At 55.1% G+C, this 18,291-nt stretch overlaps 1 protein-coding gene across 2 annotated transcripts; it reads right to left on the bottom strand.

Moving 5' to 3' along the window:
* Positions 1-2,623: 2,623 nt before the first annotated feature.
* KMT5A (lysine methyltransferase 5A) lies at positions 2,624-17,407 on the bottom strand (the record flags this gene model as incomplete). 2 transcript variants are annotated; one of them, XM_080717457.1, is made up of 7 exons in its annotated part: positions 2,624-2,834; positions 3,496-3,686; positions 6,362-6,421; positions 9,236-9,323; positions 9,894-10,113; positions 15,961-16,117; positions 17,252-17,407. In XM_080717457.1, the coding sequence occupies 7 exons, from the start codon at positions 17,405-17,407 to the stop codon at positions 2,624-2,626; spliced, it is 1,083 nt and encodes a 360-aa protein (XP_080573583.1). The 2 variants fall into 2 exon arrangements, with proteins under 2 accessions (XP_080573583.1, XP_080573584.1); XM_080717458.1 differs by lacking the exon at positions 17,252-17,407 and adding an exon at positions 17,077-17,175.
* Between the last annotated feature and the right edge of the window lie 884 nt (positions 17,408-18,291).

Below are 18,291 nucleotides of genomic sequence, written 5' to 3'. Positions count from 1 at the left end.
TGACCAAGACACTCCCTATATACATGTGTGAGGAAACCGAAGAGCTGAGGTTGAGGGCACCTGGTCAAAATTGCGTATCAGCTGGGCACACACTTGTAATCCTAATACTTGGGAGGCTCAGACAGGAGGATCACAAGATCAGCACCACCCTCAGTAATTTAGTAAGACCCTTCCCAGCTTAGTAAGACCCTGTTTGAAAATAAGGAAAAGTGCCAGGTGTGGTGGTGCACGCTTGTAATCCCAGCATTCGGGAGGCGGAGACAGGAGGATTGAGGTTCACGGACAGCCTCAGTTACTTAGGCCACCACAACTCAGTGAGACACTGCTCAAAATAAAAAATAAAGGCCGGCGTGGTGGCGCACACTTGTAATCCCCACGCTTGGGAAGCTAGGACAGGAGGATCGCATAGTTTCAAAACCAGCCTCGGCTACTTAGTGAGGCTCTCAGCAACTTAGTGAGACCCTATTCCCAAATAAAATATGTCTGGGAGTATAGCCCGGAGGTAGGAAGCCTCTGGGTTCTACCACAGTACCACAAAAAATAAAAAAATAAAAAATAGGGCTGGGGGTGTAGCTCGAAGGTAGAATGCCCCTGGGTTCCATCCCTAGTACCCCCCCACACACACACACAAGTAAAATAAGGCTGTAGCTCAGAGGTAGATCAGGCGGGGGTGTAGCTCAGAGTTCAATCCATAACACCACACAAACAAAAATCCTATTATACTCACGACTTCAGAGGGTCTGGGGATGGAACTCAGGAGCACTTGACCTCTGAGCTACACCCCCTGCCCTATTTTTTATTCTTTATTTTGAAACAGGGTCTCACTAAGTAGCCGAGGTTATCTGCGAAACATGATCCTCCTGTCCTGTCTCAGCCTCGCGGATGCTGGGATGACAAGCGTGCGCCACCACGCCCGGCTCATCAGCAGCGTTCTGACTACCTAGAAAGACAACCGCCAACACCTCATCTCGTGCTAGCGCGCGGCCCATCTGTAAAACAAATGGGAGATCAACCCTACTTTTTTCTGCCACTTCCTTATAAAAACAGAAAGACACATAGGTGGCCTGGCCTGGCAATAAATAATTTTAATTTTCGTTTCATTTTTGTGATGACAATTTTCAAGTTTACTTCCTTTTTTGTTGTTGTTGTTGGCTTAAATACAAAGCTAAACCACAAACAGGTACAACCAAGACGTTTCCGCTCACATTTAAACACTCCGGTCGGATCCTCCTCTGATGCGCCGACCGCTGGCCAGGCTGGCAGGCTGGGGGAAGACTTCCTTAGATAGCACCGGTGAGGCCCGAGGTGGGGCAGCGAGGGGGAGGGCAGGCTCTCATCCCTGTCTCCATTCACATTTCCCTGGGGCCAGGGCAGCCAGGGGCCCCAGGTCCCGGCTCCTGAGCCCCAGCCCCTGGATTGAAGGAGCGCACCCCTGTCACACTCAGGGTGACAGGTGGAGCCTTTCCTGTCCCCGGCCCTGCCCTCTCCCCCGCACACCTGCGCCTTGCTGAGGCTGGGGGGTCCCGGGCTGCAGGTTCGGGGTCTATGGCTCACTTCACCCAAGGACACCAGGTGGTCTGACAAACAGGGCCTCCCTAAGCGGGTCTGGAAGGTTCCGACCCAGCAGAACTGGGCGGCTGTGTGCGTGTGTGTGCGTGTGTGTGTAGGGGGGTAATCGGGTAAGTAATTTCTGGTCCCACTACAAAACTTTTTATTTTTGATTAGAATAGAGTACCATCTCAATCTCTTCTACAAAAACAAAACCCCAAACAAATCAAAAGAAAAAGAAAAAATCCACAGCCACTTCACTCCTTCCGAGATCTATGTACACGTTAAGTTGTTTTCTGTGGTTTTTTTTTCCTTTTTTGTTTTTTATGATTTTTTTTTTTTGCTTTTAAAAAATTTTTATTATTATTTTTAAAATAAATTCAGTGTTCACATTTCTATAAAGAATTAACCCCGTTTCAGGAAGCCCTGCCCCGGCGGGGTGGCAGCAGCGCGCACCCCGGCCCGACGCCTCTCACTTTTTGACCAGTCCCCCGACGCCGCTTCGAGGTGCCCGGGGAGGTGGCAGCTCGTGGGGGGGCGAATCTGTGGGCGGCCCGAGCTCACGGGCGCTGGGGCCACGGGGCTTTCCAGAAAGCAGAGGGGAAGACTAGCTTACTGCGAAACCTTTTAAAAAAATATTCATCCGCTTCCATGTGCGCCTGTCGAGACCGGAGGAGCCCGAGAGCTTGGCGGCATCCCGTCCAGACTGTGGGCCCCCCCCGGCCAGGCAGGACACCCACCTGGCGTCTGCGTCCACGTCGGCCTCGCTCTCTCCCGTAAAACCTGTGCCGCGTCTTTGACTGCATGCACGGGAAGCACAACGCTCGGCTTGTATGCAAAAAACGTACAAAAAACAACTAGAATATAAAAGTTTTGGTAATATAAGGCCATCTGTTCAAGTCCGCCTTGGGAGCCTGTAACAGATATTTAAATCCTACAGTGAAAAGGTATCTTAATATACTTTTCTTTTTTAAAAAACATCTGAAGTAATCCGCTAAGTGTAAAAAAAAAAAAGAAAAAAAGAAAAAACTCATTTCCCTTTGAGGGCACGTGGTCCTCGGCGGGCAGGCGGCGGTCAATGCTTGAGCCAGGGGTAGGCCTCGAGGGAGGCCCTGCTGCGGTCCCCGTAGTCGTACAGGAGCTCCTCGCCGGCCGCGATGTCCCGCGACGCGATGAGGATGAGGTGCGGCACGCCCGCGATGTCGTGCAGCTTGGTCTGGCAGTTCCCACACTTGCTGTGGTTGATAAGCCGTCCCAGGCGGTTGGTCTCTCGGGTGGCGTCCACGCTGCGGGCCGGCCAGGGGGGGTTAAGTTGATAAACAGAGGCCTGCCGCCTCTGAGCTGCACCCTCGGCCCTTTTTATGTCTCTCTCTTTTTTTGCTACTGAGAATTGAGGCCCGGGGCCATTCCACCTCTGAGCTATATCCCCAAACCTTGATTTTTTTGTTTGGAAACAGTGTCTCACTGGGCTGTGGAGAGTCTCACTATGTTACTGAGGCTGTTCTCGAACCTGGGATCCTCCTGTCTCAGTCTCCCAAGGGCTGGGATCGCAGGCATGTGCCGCCCTGCCCAGCTTCCAAAGGGCTGTTAAAGGCAAGTGTAGATAGAGTATGTGAAATAATAAATAATTGGGTAGAAATCAAATCGGGCGTGGTGGCCCAGGCCTGGAACCCCAGCACTTGGGAGGCTGAGATAGGAGGATGGCAGGCTCCAAGCCAGTCTCAGCAATTTAATAACTTAGTGAGACCTTGTCTTAAAAAAAAAAAAAAAAAAAAAAAAAAAAAAAAATAGGGCTGAGGGAACAGCTCAGAGGAGGTTGAATACCCCTGGGTTCAATCTCTAGCGCCAAAAAAACAGAACAAAAACAAGATGGCAGAAGAAGCTCCGCAAGGCGCCTGGCCCTGCCGCGCAGGGCCGGGGAAGCCATCCACACATCAGTGCACTTACCAGTAGGTCTTGCTCAGATACTGAAAATAGTACATGAAGCAGCCCGCGGTGGGGTCCTGTGCGTACAGAGCCTCGCGCTTCTTGGCGTCCGTGATCTCGATGAGGTCCCCGTGGTATTCCACCACAAAGTCCCCCCGAGAGAACTGCTTGGTGGCGATCACGCCCCTGCCTTTGCCGTCGATGAGGTCGATCTGTCGGGCGACGAGAGAGAGCCGGTCCATAGCAGTATTGGGCGCCACACCTTCCCGCTGCACCCCAGCCCTTGTATTAGTTTTGCGGTCCTGGGGATGGAACCCAGGGGCATCCTACCTCTGAGCTACACCCCCAGGCCCAGTTTTTATTCTTATTTTTTTTTGTTTTTGGGTTTTTTTTTTTTAAGATTTAAAGAAGTTTATTAAAAAGATAGAAATACAGAAAATAGTTATAGCCCCATGCCAAAATGGCATGGGGGGAGGGTGGTCTGGGCCAACTCACCCCCCCCACAAGTTTTTATTCTTATTTTGAAACAGGGTCTCACTAAGTTCCAAAGGGCCTCACTAAGTAGCTGAGGCTGGCCCTGAACCTGCGATATTCCTGTCTCAGCCTTCTGAATGCTGGGATTACAAGAGCGCGCCATCACGCCCAGCTTTTTATTTTTATTTTTATTTTTTTTGCAGTACCAGGGATAGAACCCGGGGCATTCTACCTCTGAGCTGCATCCCCAGCCCTATTTTTTATTCTTTATTTTTGAAACAAGGTCTCACTAAGTTGTGGAGGGTCTCACTAAGTAGCTGAGGCTGTCTACAAACCATGATCCTCCAGTCTCAGCCTCCCGAATGCTGGGATTACAAGCATGCACCACCATGCCTGGCTTATTTTTTAATTTAAAAAAAAATTTTTTTTGTGGTACTGGAGCTGGAACCCAGGGGCTTTCTACCTCCGGGCTACACTCTCAGACCTCTTTTATATGTACTGGGATTACAAGCGTGCGCCACCACGTCCGGCTCTTCTTTTTTATGTTGAAACAGGGTCTAGCCAAGTTGCTGAGGGCCCCACTGTGATCCTCCTGTCTCAGCCTTTCCCAGGTGCTGGGGTTACAGGCGGGCATCACTGGGCCTGGCTTCCCCCCGCTCTGCGATAAATGGAGCCAGAGAGCTGGGTGTGGTGGCGTTCCCTGTAATCCCAGTACCTGGAAGGCTAAGAGGGAAGGAATACAGGTTCAAGGACAGCATCAGCAACCTAGTAAGTCACTGTTTAAAGAAAAAAGAAAAAGGGCTGGTGGGAGTTCGGAGGTAGAACGCCCCTGAGCTCAACCCCCCAGTACCTCGATCAGTCAGTCAACAAAACAATGGAGTTAGAGGGTGGTTGTGCGAGGGGCCCAAGACCTACATTCACGCTTCCCTAGATGGTGGGTAGAAACAAGATCTCTCTCATCTCCAGCCCCCAGTCCAGGCCCACGTGGCCACCATATTGAGAGTACAGAGGTACTCGGTGCCCTGGCACCTTGTGTCTGCGAAGCAGTCTACGCGTGTAAGGGCTGGGTGTCGAGCAGCGGTGTAGCCTGTGCTCAGCAAGTGCCCAGCACGCACCGTGCCCTGGGTTCAATTCCCAGCTCCCCCTAAAATCAGAAAGAAAATAAAGCGAACAGAGAAACAAGCATCTCGAATACCACTGCCTGGAAAACAGCATTTAGAACAGCTTTACACGTTTTTCTTTTTTTTTTTTTTTGGTGGTACTGGGGGTGGACCCCAGGGGCTTTCTACCTCCGGGCTATACTCCCAGACCTATTTTCTATTTTATTTGGAAACAGGGTCTCACTAAGTTGCTGAGAGCCTCACTAAGTAGCTGAGGCTGGCTTCCAACCTGTGTGATCCTCCTGTCTCAGCCTCCCAAGCGCGGGGATGACAAGCGGGCGCCACCACGCCCGGCTCACGTTTTTCTTTTTTTGTGTCTGGTACAAGAAAGTGAATCCAGGGGCATCCTACCTCTTTTTCTTGTTTTTAATATTTTTGTGGTACTGGTGATTGAACGCAGGGGCACGCTACACCTCCAAGATACACCCCAGCCTTATTTCTTTTCTTTTCTTTTTTTTTTTTTTGGTGGTACTGGGGTTCCTGGAAGCCCTTCTACCTCCGGGCTACACTCCCAAACCTATTTTTATATTTTTTATTTGGAAACAGGGTCTCTTAAGCCAGTGCGCGCGCGGCTGGCTTCGAACCTGCGCGATCCTCCTGTCTCCGCCTCCCAAGCGCGGGGATTAAAAGCGTGCGCCACCATGCCTGGCTCCCCCAGCCCTATTTTATTCATCCATTCACCTACTTACAGCAGTGGGAACTGAACGCAGGGGCATTCCACACCCGAGCCACAGAAGCAGCCTTTTTTTTTTTTGGTGGTACTGGGGATGGAACCCTTCTACCTCCAGGCTATACTCCCAGACCTATTTTGTATTTTATTTGGAAACAGGGTCTCTCTCTCTCTCTCTTTTTTTGTGTGGTACTGGGGTTCCTGGAAGCCCTTCCACCTCCGGGGTATACTCCCAGACCTATTTTGTATTTTATTTGGAAACAGGGTCTCTTAAGCCAGAATCTTTGAATCTGCGCCACCACGCCCAGCAGAAGCAGCCCTTTTAATTTTTGTTGTGAAATAGGGTCTTGCTAAGTTCCTGAGGCTGGTGTCCAACCTGCCTTCCTACCGTGCCATCACAGGTGCGCGCCGCTTTGCCCAGACTTTTTTTTCCCTAACAGGCCTATTTCCAAGGCTGGCTTCAAACCTGCGATGCTCCCGCCTCTGCCTCCCAAGTCCCGGGGTCACAGACGTGCGCCCCATGCCTGGCTTCCCACAGCGTAAGTGTACAAAGCCCACAGCGTGTGGCGGCCACGCTCCTTACCTTCATGCCTTCCTCCTTCCCGCTTTCGATCAACTCATCTATTTTTTTCCTTTCTTCAGACTGAGGGGAGAGGAAGAAAGCAGCGGGGTCAGGGTTGGTGCCCGGGCCGCAGCTGGTGTCCCAACACCGGCTCCGGTGAGGCCCCCGCCCCGTCCTCCCCGTCACCACCTGTGGTGTCCGCTGGGACCCCAGGCCCTTCTCCTTTCGCTCTTTACCTCCCAGCCAGAGAGAGGGCGACTGGCTGGTTTTGCAGCCAGGTGCTGGCGCCACAAGGTGCTACCTCATCTGAAGCAATGGGGCCAACCCACCGTGGGCTGGGACCCCAAAACCCACACAAAATGAACCCTTTCCATAAGCTGATCAGCTCGGGCATTAGAGCAGCAGAGTCGACAGACACAGGGCCCTGATGATGAGGCTACCTCATCACTACTTAAGATAAAGCAAAGGCTCCCAATAGCTTCCCTCTGCTATGACAGGTGTGTGCGTGTGCGCACGTGTGGTGGCGGTGTGTGTGTGTGTGTGTGTGTGTGTGCACGCGCGTGCGTGTCGGACTCCCTGGCTGAGGCTCCTGCAACAGCTCCTCACCTTTGCTCCTGCCTCCAGGCAGCTCTCCAGAGCCCAGCCTGCTCCTGCCTTGGGGCCTTTGCACCTGCCGGCCGCCTTCCTGCTGGGCTGCCTTCCCCAGCCCACCTGCCAGCTAGCTTCCTCCCTTCCCTCACTGCTCTACCAAACTATTCCACTTTACCAGACCAGTATGGAGGTGCTGTCCAAAGCCGCCTCGCTCCACCGGTGGCCTTTTGGAACTGTTAAATTCTTCCCCACTTATTAGCTCCATGGGCCTAAAGCCGCTCATTGTAGTCGCCTGGCTAGGACTGTGGCATAGGGACCACCTCGAAGCCCCCCCACCACAATTAACTGTTGTCAGTGTGTAGTCGCGAGAAGGGAGAGCGGGCTCTGCCAGTGGGAGCGGCGTGGGGTTCTCCTGCCAGGACTGAACGCAGCCCAGGAGGGGAGCTGGGAGCCAGGCTGGGGGTTGGAATGTGGTTCTAGAAGCCAGGAGCCTGGGGCCTGCCTGCAAACCGCCGGCCTGGCTTCCTAGGGAGACCTCTGGCAGCCACAGCCGCAGCAGCAGCAGCGAGCAGATGGAGTGGGGGTGGGCAAGGCTAGAGCGAGGGCCAGGAAGACCTCGAGGTGAGGTGGGCAGCTGTCCCGCCCCTGTGTGGCTCCTCCTGCCCGCCCGCGCGCATCCAGCCAGCAGCCACGGCCCAGCCTGCAGCACCCAGGGGTTCGGGACGCCAATCCCGCAGCCCCATTCCTTTCTCCTTTCTGAAACCCAGCCCCAGCTGTCCCACTCAGCAAGGCAGCTGAGAGGTTTCCTTTCAGTCCCCCGCCCACCTGGCAGCCAGCCTCTCCTGAGCCCCGCCCAGGGCCCAGACGGGCACCGAGGGAGGGCAGACGGGCCTGCTGCCGTGCCCTGGGGCTCTCTCTGCATCGTCAGGAGACGGATGCCCTGGCCAGCAACAGCCACATCATCCTGCTGGCCTGCGACAGCCTCGCCGCCTGGCCACTGGGCTCAGTGCCACGCCGGCAGCGGCGCAGCACTCCCCAGGCAGAGCCAACACAAACAGCGCGGGGTCGGCGTGGCTCCTGCCCAGCGACTTCCTCGGTGCCTGAGCCTGAGGCCGCCGGGACCACCCCCCAGCATCTGCTGTGAAGCGTGGCCCACCTGCTCCACGCCACAATGCAGCTGACCCCTCCAGGCACAGGAGCCCTGGCTTTTTATTAACAAGGCTAGCTCAGCTGCTGGTGCCCCAGGGTCCCCGGTGCTCCTCGGGTGGGCACCGCGGCTTCAGCCCAGTTGGGAGGAGTCCGGACACGCCGCCTCCCGCCACGGTGCTGGCTTTGGGAGTGACCCAGCACAGGCTCCCACTCTGGCCAGGGTTTTATAACAGCCCATTCTTGGCCGAGAGACACCGCCTTTTTGTGCAAAGAAAGCCGAAGCTGCTCTCCGGGTGGGGGAAGGGAGGAGAAAAACGGACCCGCTTTTTATTTTTAATTTAAATAAAGCCTCATCCATCAGAAGAAAAAGAGCGCACACTGGGCTTCTGTGTCTACATCTGCAATTTAACATCTAACACCACGGGGTCCATGACCGAGTCTGTGGCTGACACACTGCAGCTGCCCAGGCAGGGCGTCCTCTCGATGGGGGGCCGTCCTGCGCTCCCAGGGCTGGGGTGCAGTGTGAGCACCGAGGAGCCGCCCTAGCTGTCCCCAGTGCAAGGGTGGAGGGACCTGACCTCTCTCTGCGGTGCCTGAACAGAAGGCGACACCCACACCACACCCTGCTGCCTCTGACACAGGGTGGAGCCCTGGAGGCCAAGGCTCACGGTGGCACAGTTATGGCGGCACAGGTATGGCGGAGGCTCAGGCCCCGCCCCAGGCAGTCTTAATCCTCACAACCCCTTCCATCTCCTCTTACAACAGCAGTATGGAGGCCAGAGGACGGGCGGCCCCCACTCCTACAGCCAGTTGGTGGTTCCAGGCCAGCGTGCTCTCCTACTGAGCCACGACACGGAAACTTCCAGACTGCAAGACAGCCAAGCCTCTGAGAGAACAGGCCGCCTTCTCTCCCGTCCCGGCTGCAAATGACCGAATCCTGGAAAAGCCACCTTCGCCACGGCAGCTTTTAGAGCCCTGGGCTCTGGTCCCCGGCCCTTCCCAGAGCGCCTAACAAGGCCTCTAGTCACCCCAGCTGGAAGGCCCTGTCCATCCTCCTTAGAGCAAAGAAACCAAAGGCCCAGAGGCCTACACCGGCCCCAGGCACAGACAAGGCTCCGGCACCACGCCCAGGGCCGGGTGGGGCGAAGGCCCTACCTGCAGCTCGGCTTTGCTCTTCCGGGAGCTCCTCCGCACAGGGTAGAAGTCCGTGAGTTTCCGATTCTGCTGTGTTTTTCCTTGAGCTCTGGGCGAAAGGGAAGAGGAGAAATAAGCTTGAGAATGCAGCCACGCCCACTCGGCCCCTGCGCTCCGAGTCACCTACACACACCTCTGTCCACGGGACACGGACATGTCAGCGGGCCCTTCCTAGCTCCTAGGGCAAGCTGCTTACCACCCTTGGGACGGAACCCAGGGGCAGTCTACCTCTGAGCCACACTCTCAGCCCTATTTTATTTTTTATTTTGAAAAACAGCGTCTCACCACATTGCTGAGGGCCTCGCTAAATTGCTGAGGCTAGCCTTGAATCTGTGATCCTCCCTCTCAGCCTCCCAAGTCTCAGCCTCCCAAGTACTGGGATGACAGTTGTGTGTGCCACCACGCCCACTCCAGGCTGCTGACTCTCTTGCAGGGGAGGGACGGATGGGGAGGGTCAGGCCTTGGACTGGGCCACGTCACACCAGGAGGCCGATGAATAATGGCTTCCAGGAGCTGACTCAAGGGATCGGAGCCTGCTCCCCAGAGAGGCTGAGAAGCCCCGTGCTTAGGCCCGAGGGCAGCCGAGCCAACCCACTCTGCATCCGGGCGAGACTTGTACTTCTTCCGAGGGGCCTGCTTGCCCTTGAGGGGTTTCTTCAAGGCCTGCTTGGGGATGGCTGCATTGGGAGAATCACAAGACGAGGTCGGAGTTTTTGGAGGGTCTGCTGCTTCGGATTTTTGGTTTGGAAAAGGTGCCAGGGGGCCTCTCCTGGCTTCTTTGATCTTCTGTTCCTCGGACTTCACGGTGTTGCGTACGGCGTTCCCAGCATTTCTTTTCTCTGCAGCAAAGGGTGGGAAAACACAGGGCTTTACTCTCTAGGGTTTCCCAATTTCTATACCAGTCAGCTGCAGCTTAGACAGGCTGAGAGATGGGCGTGGTGCTGCGCGCCTGTGATCCCAGGACCTGGGATGCTGAGACAGGAGGATCGCAGGTTCAGGGCCAGCCTATGCAACTTAGCCTCCTTTGAAATAAGAAATAGGGCTGAGGGTGTAGCTCGGAGGTAGAATGCCCTTGGGTTTAATTGCCAGTACTAAAACAAACAAGTCAAGCTGAGGAGGGTTGTGGGTATCGGGCAGCAGTGCCCAGGCCTCTGAGCCAGCATCCACCAGGGCTGGCAGAGGGCCTGGCTCCACTCTGACCAGCGGGCCGGGTAGAGGACTGGGGCCTCTGACTTGATGGCCCGAGCACTCGATCAGCAGCTTTCCGACTCAAGCTGCAGATCCCAGAAAAGAAGCTCAACTCCCACAGTGTGGGCCAGCCTTGGGTGTACAGGGGTCGGGGACCAGGCGGATACTCACCCCAAGTGCTGCCCAGCACACGGCACTGCAGGCTTTTTGGCGGTACTGGGGCTAGAACTCAGGGGCATTCTACTTCCGAGCTACACCAGCCCTATTTTTTATTCTTTATTTTGAAACGGGGTCTCACTGAGTTGCAAAGGGCCTCGCTAAGTAGCCGAGGCTGGCCACAAAACGTGATCCTTCCATCTCAGCCTCCCAAACGCTGGGATGACAAGCGTGCGCCACCATGACCAGCAACTTTAGACTCATATACATGCCAGGCAAGTGCTCTACCCCTAAGCCACCCCCCAGCCCCTTTTTACTTATTTTTGGTACTAGGGATTGGTACTACCTCTGAGCTACAATCTCAGCCCTATTTTATTTCTTTATTTTGAAAGAGGGTCTCACTAAGCTACAAAAGGCCTTACTAAGTTGTAGAGGCTGGCCACAAACCTGCGATCCTCCTGTCTCAGCCTCCCAAGTACTGGGATTACAAACATGCACCACCATGCTTGACAGCATTTTAAATTTTTTTTTTTTTTGGCCATACTGGGGATGGAACCAAGGGGCATACTACCTCTGAGCTACACCCCTAGGCCTATTTTTTATTCTTTATTTTGAAACAGGGTCTCGCCGAGTTAAAAAGAGCCACACTAAGTAGCTGAGGCTGTCCTCAACCCTGTGATCCTCCTGTCTCAACCTCCCAAATGCTGGGATTACGAGCGTGTGCCATCACGCCCGGCTAGCCTCTTAATTTAAAAACAGGGTCTCAAGGAGATTATAGACATGTGCCACATACCTGGCTTGCCATATTTATTTATTTTGTGGCACAGGGATTGAATTCAAGGGCTACCGCTGAGCTACACTCCAACCCTCTTTTTTTTTGAAACAAGGTCTTGCTAAGCCACTGAGAGCCTTGGTAAATGGTTGAGGCTGTCCTTGAATCTGTGTGCAGCCCAACTTTTTATTTTCTTATCTGGAAACAGCGTCTTGCTAGGCTGAAGAGTCTCACTACTTGCTGAGGCTGTCCGTGAACATATGATCCTGTCTCAAGCCTCCCAAGTACTAGGATTACAGCAGGCACCACCACACCCAGCGAAGCCTCCTGTCTTAACCTCCGAAGTATTGGGATTACAAGTGTGCGCCCCACGCCCAGCTAGCCCTTTTTATTGTGAAGGTCTCTTTAAGTTGCCCAGAATAGACCTGAGTTTTCAATCCTGCCTCAGCCTCTCCAGTGGCTGGGATTACAGGCATGTACCACTGCGTCTGGCTAATAAGCCCCCCCCTCCTTTTTTGGCAGTACTGGGGATGGAACCCAGGGGCATTCTATCTCTGAGCTATACCCCCAGGCCTATTTTTTATTCTTTATATTGTTTTTTGTTTTGTTTGTTTTGGTGGTACTGGAGTTCCTGGAAGCCCTTCTCCCTCTGGGCTACACTCCCAGACCTATTATATATATATACATATATATATTTTTTTTTTAATTTGGAAACAGGGTCTCTTAAGGGAGCGAGGCTGGCTCCAAACCAGCGCGATCCTCCTGTCTCCGCCTCCCAAGCATGGGGATTACAAGTTTGCGCCACCATGCCCGGCTTTATTCTTTATTTTGAAATAGGGTTTCACTGAGTTGCACAGGGCCTCACTAAGTAGCTGAGGTTGTCCTCAACCCTGTGATCCTCCTGTCTCAGCCTCCCGAATGCTGGGATTACAAGTGTGCCCACCACGCCCAGCCTAAGTTTCCCTTCTAAGGGAGTTGAAGCCCCGCGTTCAATATATTCTCAGCCCGGGCGTGTACACCCTGCTGAGCCGTGAGGTTGGCTATAAATGTATTGCTGAGGACAGGTTGGAGCCCCAGAGCTGGTAAACTATTTGCTTTTTTTTTTTAACAACTTTTTTTTTTTAAAGATAAGTAAATAATATGCTACTGGTTGGTAGGAACGTATAATGGCACAGACTCTTTGGAAAAGTCTGGCAGTTCCTCAATATGTTAAACAGGGAATTACCATATAAGCCAGCAAGTCTACTCTTAGGCAATTCTACTCAAGAGAATTAAAAACACATGCCCCACAAAAATCTGTACGTAAATGTAGCCTCGCGTTTGTAGGAGCCAAACTGTACAGAGAGCCCAAACGCCTTCCCCAGAGGAAGACCTGAGCCCAAAGTGGCCCATCCACGTGACGGGACCTGCTGGGGCCATAGCACGGCCTGAAGCACTGACTCTCAGCGCAAAGTGGGCGCCCCAAACATCGCCCTGAGTGAAAGTAGCCGGGCGTGAAAGGGACGTAGGGTGTGATTCCACTCGTGAAACGTCCTTACAGAGCTGGCGCGGGGCGCACGCCTGTCACCCCAGCTCCTGGGAGGCTGAGACAGGAGGATCGCTGGGTTGAGAGCAGTCTCCGTGAATAGCGAGACTCATCAACCTAGTGAGGCCTTGTTTCAAAATAAATAGAAAAAATGAGGCTGGGATATGGCTCGGAGTTGGAACGTCCCCCCCCAAGTTCAACCCCCAGTTACACACACACACACACACACACACACACACACACACGAAATAAAGAAACAAATGTCTGGAATGGGCAAAGTCGCACAGACAGGAAGTAGTGTAATACTGCTTGGGGCTGTGGAGACAGGATACAAGACCTGAATTTTTGTGGGTACAGGGTCTATATGTAGGTATGTATTTACTTATTTACTTGGTACTGGGGATTGAACCCAGAAGTCACCCTACCCCTCCAAATTATAAACCCAGCCCAATTTATTTCTCATTTGGAAACAGGGTCTCACTAAGTTGCAGAGGGCCTTGCTAAGAGGCTGTGGCTGGCTGTGAGCCTGCGATCCTCCTGTCTCAGCCTCCCAAGTACGGGGATGACAGGTGAGCACCCCCACACCCAGCTCTCAGGGTTTTCTTTTTATTTTTTTCTATTTATTTATTTATTTTTTTGGTGGTACTGGGGTTCCTGGAAGCCCTTCTACCTCCGGGCTACACTCCCAGACCTATTTTATATTTTTATTTGGAAACAAGAGTCTCTTAAGCCAGCACGGCTGGCTTCGAACCTGCCCGATCCTCCTGTCTCCGCCTCCCAAGCTCAGGGATTACAAGCGTGTGCCACCATGCCCGGCCAGGGTTTTTTTTTTTAGAGGAATGAAACTGCCCCAGAATTGGGCAGTGGGAATAGTTACAGGGCTCTGTGGCTAAACCCAAAACGACTGAATTATACAATTTTTTTCCTTTATTTTTTTTGCAGGTCCGGGGATGGAACCCAGGGGCATTCGACCTCCAAGCTATACTCCCAGGCCTATTTTTTATTCTTTATTTTGAAACAGGGTCTCACTGAGTTGCAGAGGGCCTAAGCAGCTGAGGTTGTGGTTTGCAGCCAACCTTAGCTATCCTATCTCAGTCTCCCATATGGTGGGATTACAAGCGTGTGCCACCACACCCAGCCTAGTTTGTTATTATTTTTTTAAATTTTTTTCTTTTTGTGGTACTGGGGATTAAACCCAGAGGCATTCTACCTCCAAACTACGCTCCCTATCCTAATTTTATTTCTTATTTGGAAACAGGATCTCGTTAGGTTGCTGAGAGCCTCACTATATTGCTGAAGCTGGCTTTGAACTTGCGATCCTCGGTCTAATCCTCCCAAATAGTGGATTATAAGCCTGTGCTACCATGCCCAGCTAATTGGGCAAAATTTTTTCTTTTTTTTTTGCGGGTCTGGGGATGGAACCCAGGGTCATTCAACCTCTGAGCTACACCCCCTGCCCTATTTTTTATTCTTTATTTTGAAACCGGGTCTCACTGAGTTGCAGAGGGCCTCGCTAAGTAGCCGAGGCTGTCCATGAACTGTGATCCTCCGGTCTCAGCCTCCGGAATGCTGGGATTACAAGCATGCTGGGATTACAAGCGTGCGCCACCACGCCCAGCTAATCGGGCAAATTTTAAGCAGAAGGCCATGTGGCGAACTGGGGAAAGCTCATAGACCTTCACTAAAGTTTTGGAAGAGGGTATCTGGACGAGGCGAGCAAGATTCTTAGAGGGCTGAGCGTGTCTGCAGGGCCAGGAACCCTGTGCACATGTGTGTGTGTTACTGGGGATTGAGCCCGAGGGGATCTTGCTACATTGCTGAGAACCTCACTGAACTGCTGAACCTGAGATCCTTCTGTCTCAACCTCCCAAGTAATGGGATTATAGGCGTGTGTCACCATGCCCGGAATTATAAGCATGTATTTCCTGATTTAATTTTCTTTTTATTTATTCACTTTTTTTTTGGGGTGGTACTGGAGTTCCTGGAAACCCTGCTACCTCCGGGCTACACTCCCAGACCTATTTTATATTATTTTTATTTGGAAACAAGGTTTCTTAAGCCAGGGCAGCTGGTTTAGAATCTGCGGGATCCTCCTGTCTCCGCCTCCCAGCATGCGCCACCCCGCCCGGCCATTTATTCACTTTTTCTTTATTTATTTTGTTATTTACAGTACTGGGGATGGAACACAGGAGCATTTTACTTCGGGGCTACACCCCCAGCCCTATTTTTTTTTATTCTTTATTTTAAAACAGGGTCACACTGAGTTGCGAACGGCCTCACTAAGTAGCCGAAGCTGGCCAGGAACCCGGACCCGCCTGTCTCAGTCTCCCAAAGGCTGGGATTGTAAGCGTGCGCCACCACGACCAGCGTAATTTTCTCTTTTTAAACTGTTGGTAGCGTGGATTAAACTCAGGGTCTGCTGCGCACTAGGCATATGCTCTAACACTGAGCTACACACAGCCCTCGTCCAATACTTTATCTCCGACAGAGTTATGCAGATTATGCTGCTTCCGAGTAACACTGGATGCTTGAGTGGAAAGAACTGAGAAATGGGGTCAAGGCCCACGGTGAAGAGGGTGTCGCTTCTCCGCACTCTCGACACTGTGTTCGCCTGATCTGCACAGCTGGGTCGGGACCACTTGTATAGTTTTAGCAGCCCTGAGCCTCGCTCTTTTGTGCTGGGTGTTTGCTTGCTGGCTTTATTTATGTATTTATTTATTTTTGGTACTGGGGATTGAACCCAGGGGCATTCTACCTCCAAGCTACACCCCTAGCCCTATTTTTTTAAATTTCACTAGCTGAGGCCATAAACCTGCGATCCTCCCGTCTCAGCCTCCCAAGTACTAGGGTTACAAGCGTGGGCTATCACGCCTGGATTCCTGTGTTTCTTAGGGGTGATGTGGACGGTGGTTCAAATGTCACATGCTTGGGATTGAACAGGCTGGATAAATATATATACACAATATATATACACGTGATCTCACAGAGAGGGGCTCCTGCGACCCGCCCCGCCCGGGGTCGGGACAGGGCCACGGTGAGGCTCACCTTCCCGCTTCCTGTAGATCCCGGCTAAGGGTTTCCCCTGGCATTTCACTTCGTGGTGTGCGACTGAGTTCTCTTCCTGCAGCGGGGAGCGCATTCCAGAACATTTGTTCGGGCTCATGTAGGAATAGATCTTTGACTGTCCGGCAAACACGTTCTCCTAAAACGACAAATGTGTTTTCTGAAAGAGGCTTGCAAGAGAACACGATCCCATAGCCCCGAAGGGCAACACGGGCAAGACAATACGAAAGACGGACATCTCGGGACCACTGGACTGGGAGGGAAACCAGGCCGGGAGGAGAGCGCGGGCAGGGTTAGCCTCCCCGGGGCCAGCCAAATGTCCCTGGACACAGCAGGTCTCCAAATCTGGTCACTAGTGGGACGTGTGGCCGGCGGGGAAGCTGGTGGCTCAGGAGAGTCTGGATGGGAAGGACCTAACCTACCCACCGCCAGGGAGGTCCGAGGCCCAGGAAAGCTGGCTGGGAAGCCCAAGGGCCGGGCTGGGCTGGCCTGAACTCCCCTGGCAGGAGCGGCAGCGACTACTGGCATAGAAACGGCCCCGGGGAGCCTGACGGACCCCTGGGTGCTAAGGCAAGCTGGGAGGGCTGGTGGTTACAGCCTGCGCCTTCTGCAGGCCCGGCCAACGCCCAGGACTGTGGCTGGAAAACTTCTCCTGGGGTGGAGGCGGGAGAAATCAGAGGCAGGGCCCGGGCACCGAGGGCGGCCGCCGGCCTCCTGCGTGTACACTGGGGCCGGCCCGGGTGGGACCTGGGGGGGTCGCCGGGTCCCCCCCAGCCCCGGGTGTGGGGCCGCCCCTCCCCAGGGGCGCCCTCGGGAGGGAGGAGGGCTTCCCCAGAAACAATGCAGGGCCTCGCTGCTGCCCGGGGGGGGGGGGGGGGCGCTCCACCCGGAATCGGGGAGCCAGCGACCCCCGGGGGGTCCCGGGCCGCGGCCACCTCGGGGGCCCAGCTCTCGGGGAGGGGGGGGCCTCGACTGTGAGCCACGGACAAACTTTTTCCCGAGGTCACAGCCCGGCGGGGTCAAGGCGGGGCCCGGCGGCGGGCGGGCGGGGGCCGGCGGCCACGTGCGCGGCGGGCGGCGGGGAGGGGGCCTGCTTACCCCGTCGGTGCGGGGCCTCCCCGGGCCCCTCCGCTCCGCCATCGCCGGGCCCGTCGCCGCCGCCGCCGCCGCCGCCTGCACCGCGCGGGGCCTGGACATCTTCCTGCCTGGAGAGGGACCCGGGGGCGCGGGGAGGGGGCTCAGGCGGCGCCCCCGCCGCCCCCGACACACCCACCTGCAGCCCGGCCAGGCCCATGGCGCCCGCGCCCTCGCCGCGGCCCGGCCACCAGCGCTGCCGCCGCCGCTGCTGCTGCTGCTGCCGCCGCCACCAGCGCCGCCGCGGCGCCCCGGGGAAGGGCCTGCGGCGCCCCACGGCGCCCCCTTCCCCCATGGCGCCCGCCCGCCCGCCCGCCCGAGCTCCGACCGTCCGTCCGCCCGCTCGCCCGGGGCGGGGCCGGGCTGGGGGCGGCGCGGCCGGAACCCGCGGCTCCCTGCGCGATCGCGCTCGCTCGGGCGCCCCCTCGCGCAGGCTCCGCCGCCGGCCGCCCCCGGGGCCGGGGATGGGCGAGGGGAGCCCCGGGGGCGCCGCCAGGTGCGGGGTCAGGTGGCAGCGCCCGGGCCAGGGAGCCCGGGCTCTGCAGATAAGTTTGCTGGCTGGTCCCCCGGCACGCTTATCTCCTCCAGACCTCGCCCGGCAGGCTGGCTGGCTGGCTGGCTGGCTGGCTGGAGGCAGGCACACGCCATCACCAACTCTTGGAGAGAGAGAGAGGGAGGCCAGGAGGCCCGGGGAAAGGAGGAGGCTGGCCACCTGCTCTCAACTAGAAATGGGTTTCGGGGCCCGGGCTGCGGACCCCGGCTGGAGACTGCACGCCCAGCTGCCACCCTTCCCCGTCCATAACCCAAGAGGAACTTGAGGCCTGGGGGGGATGAGGTCGCAGAAGGCTCGGCAAGTCACCTTGTGCCCCAGGAGAGGATGCCCTAGGTAGCCGCCGGGGTCCGCTGGCCCCAGGGCCTGTCTGCATAGCCTTCTAGCTGTTAGGGCCTGTGGGCCCACAGCCAAAGATTCGGCACGGTATTTGTGCAAAGTCACAGATGCCAACGAGGCACTTCAAGGAGTCCAGCGGTGCCTGCTGCCTGGGTTGTTCGGACTGCCTTTCCTCCAAAGGGTGCCTGGGGACCAGGGCCAAGTCACCGCACCCCTCTGGCCCTCTGCACCCTCGTGGGTAAAAAACAAGAACCTGCCTGGCCGGGTGGCACAGGCCTGTAAACCCAGAA

Source organism: Muscardinus avellanarius, assembly GCF_963383645.1.
Source record: "Muscardinus avellanarius genome assembly, chromosome: 21".
Classification (NCBI taxonomy): domain Eukaryota; kingdom Metazoa; phylum Chordata; class Mammalia; order Rodentia; family Gliridae; genus Muscardinus; species Muscardinus avellanarius.
The sequence above is the reverse complement of the archived record's forward strand: the minus strand, read 5'-3'. Positions and strand labels throughout refer to the sequence as shown.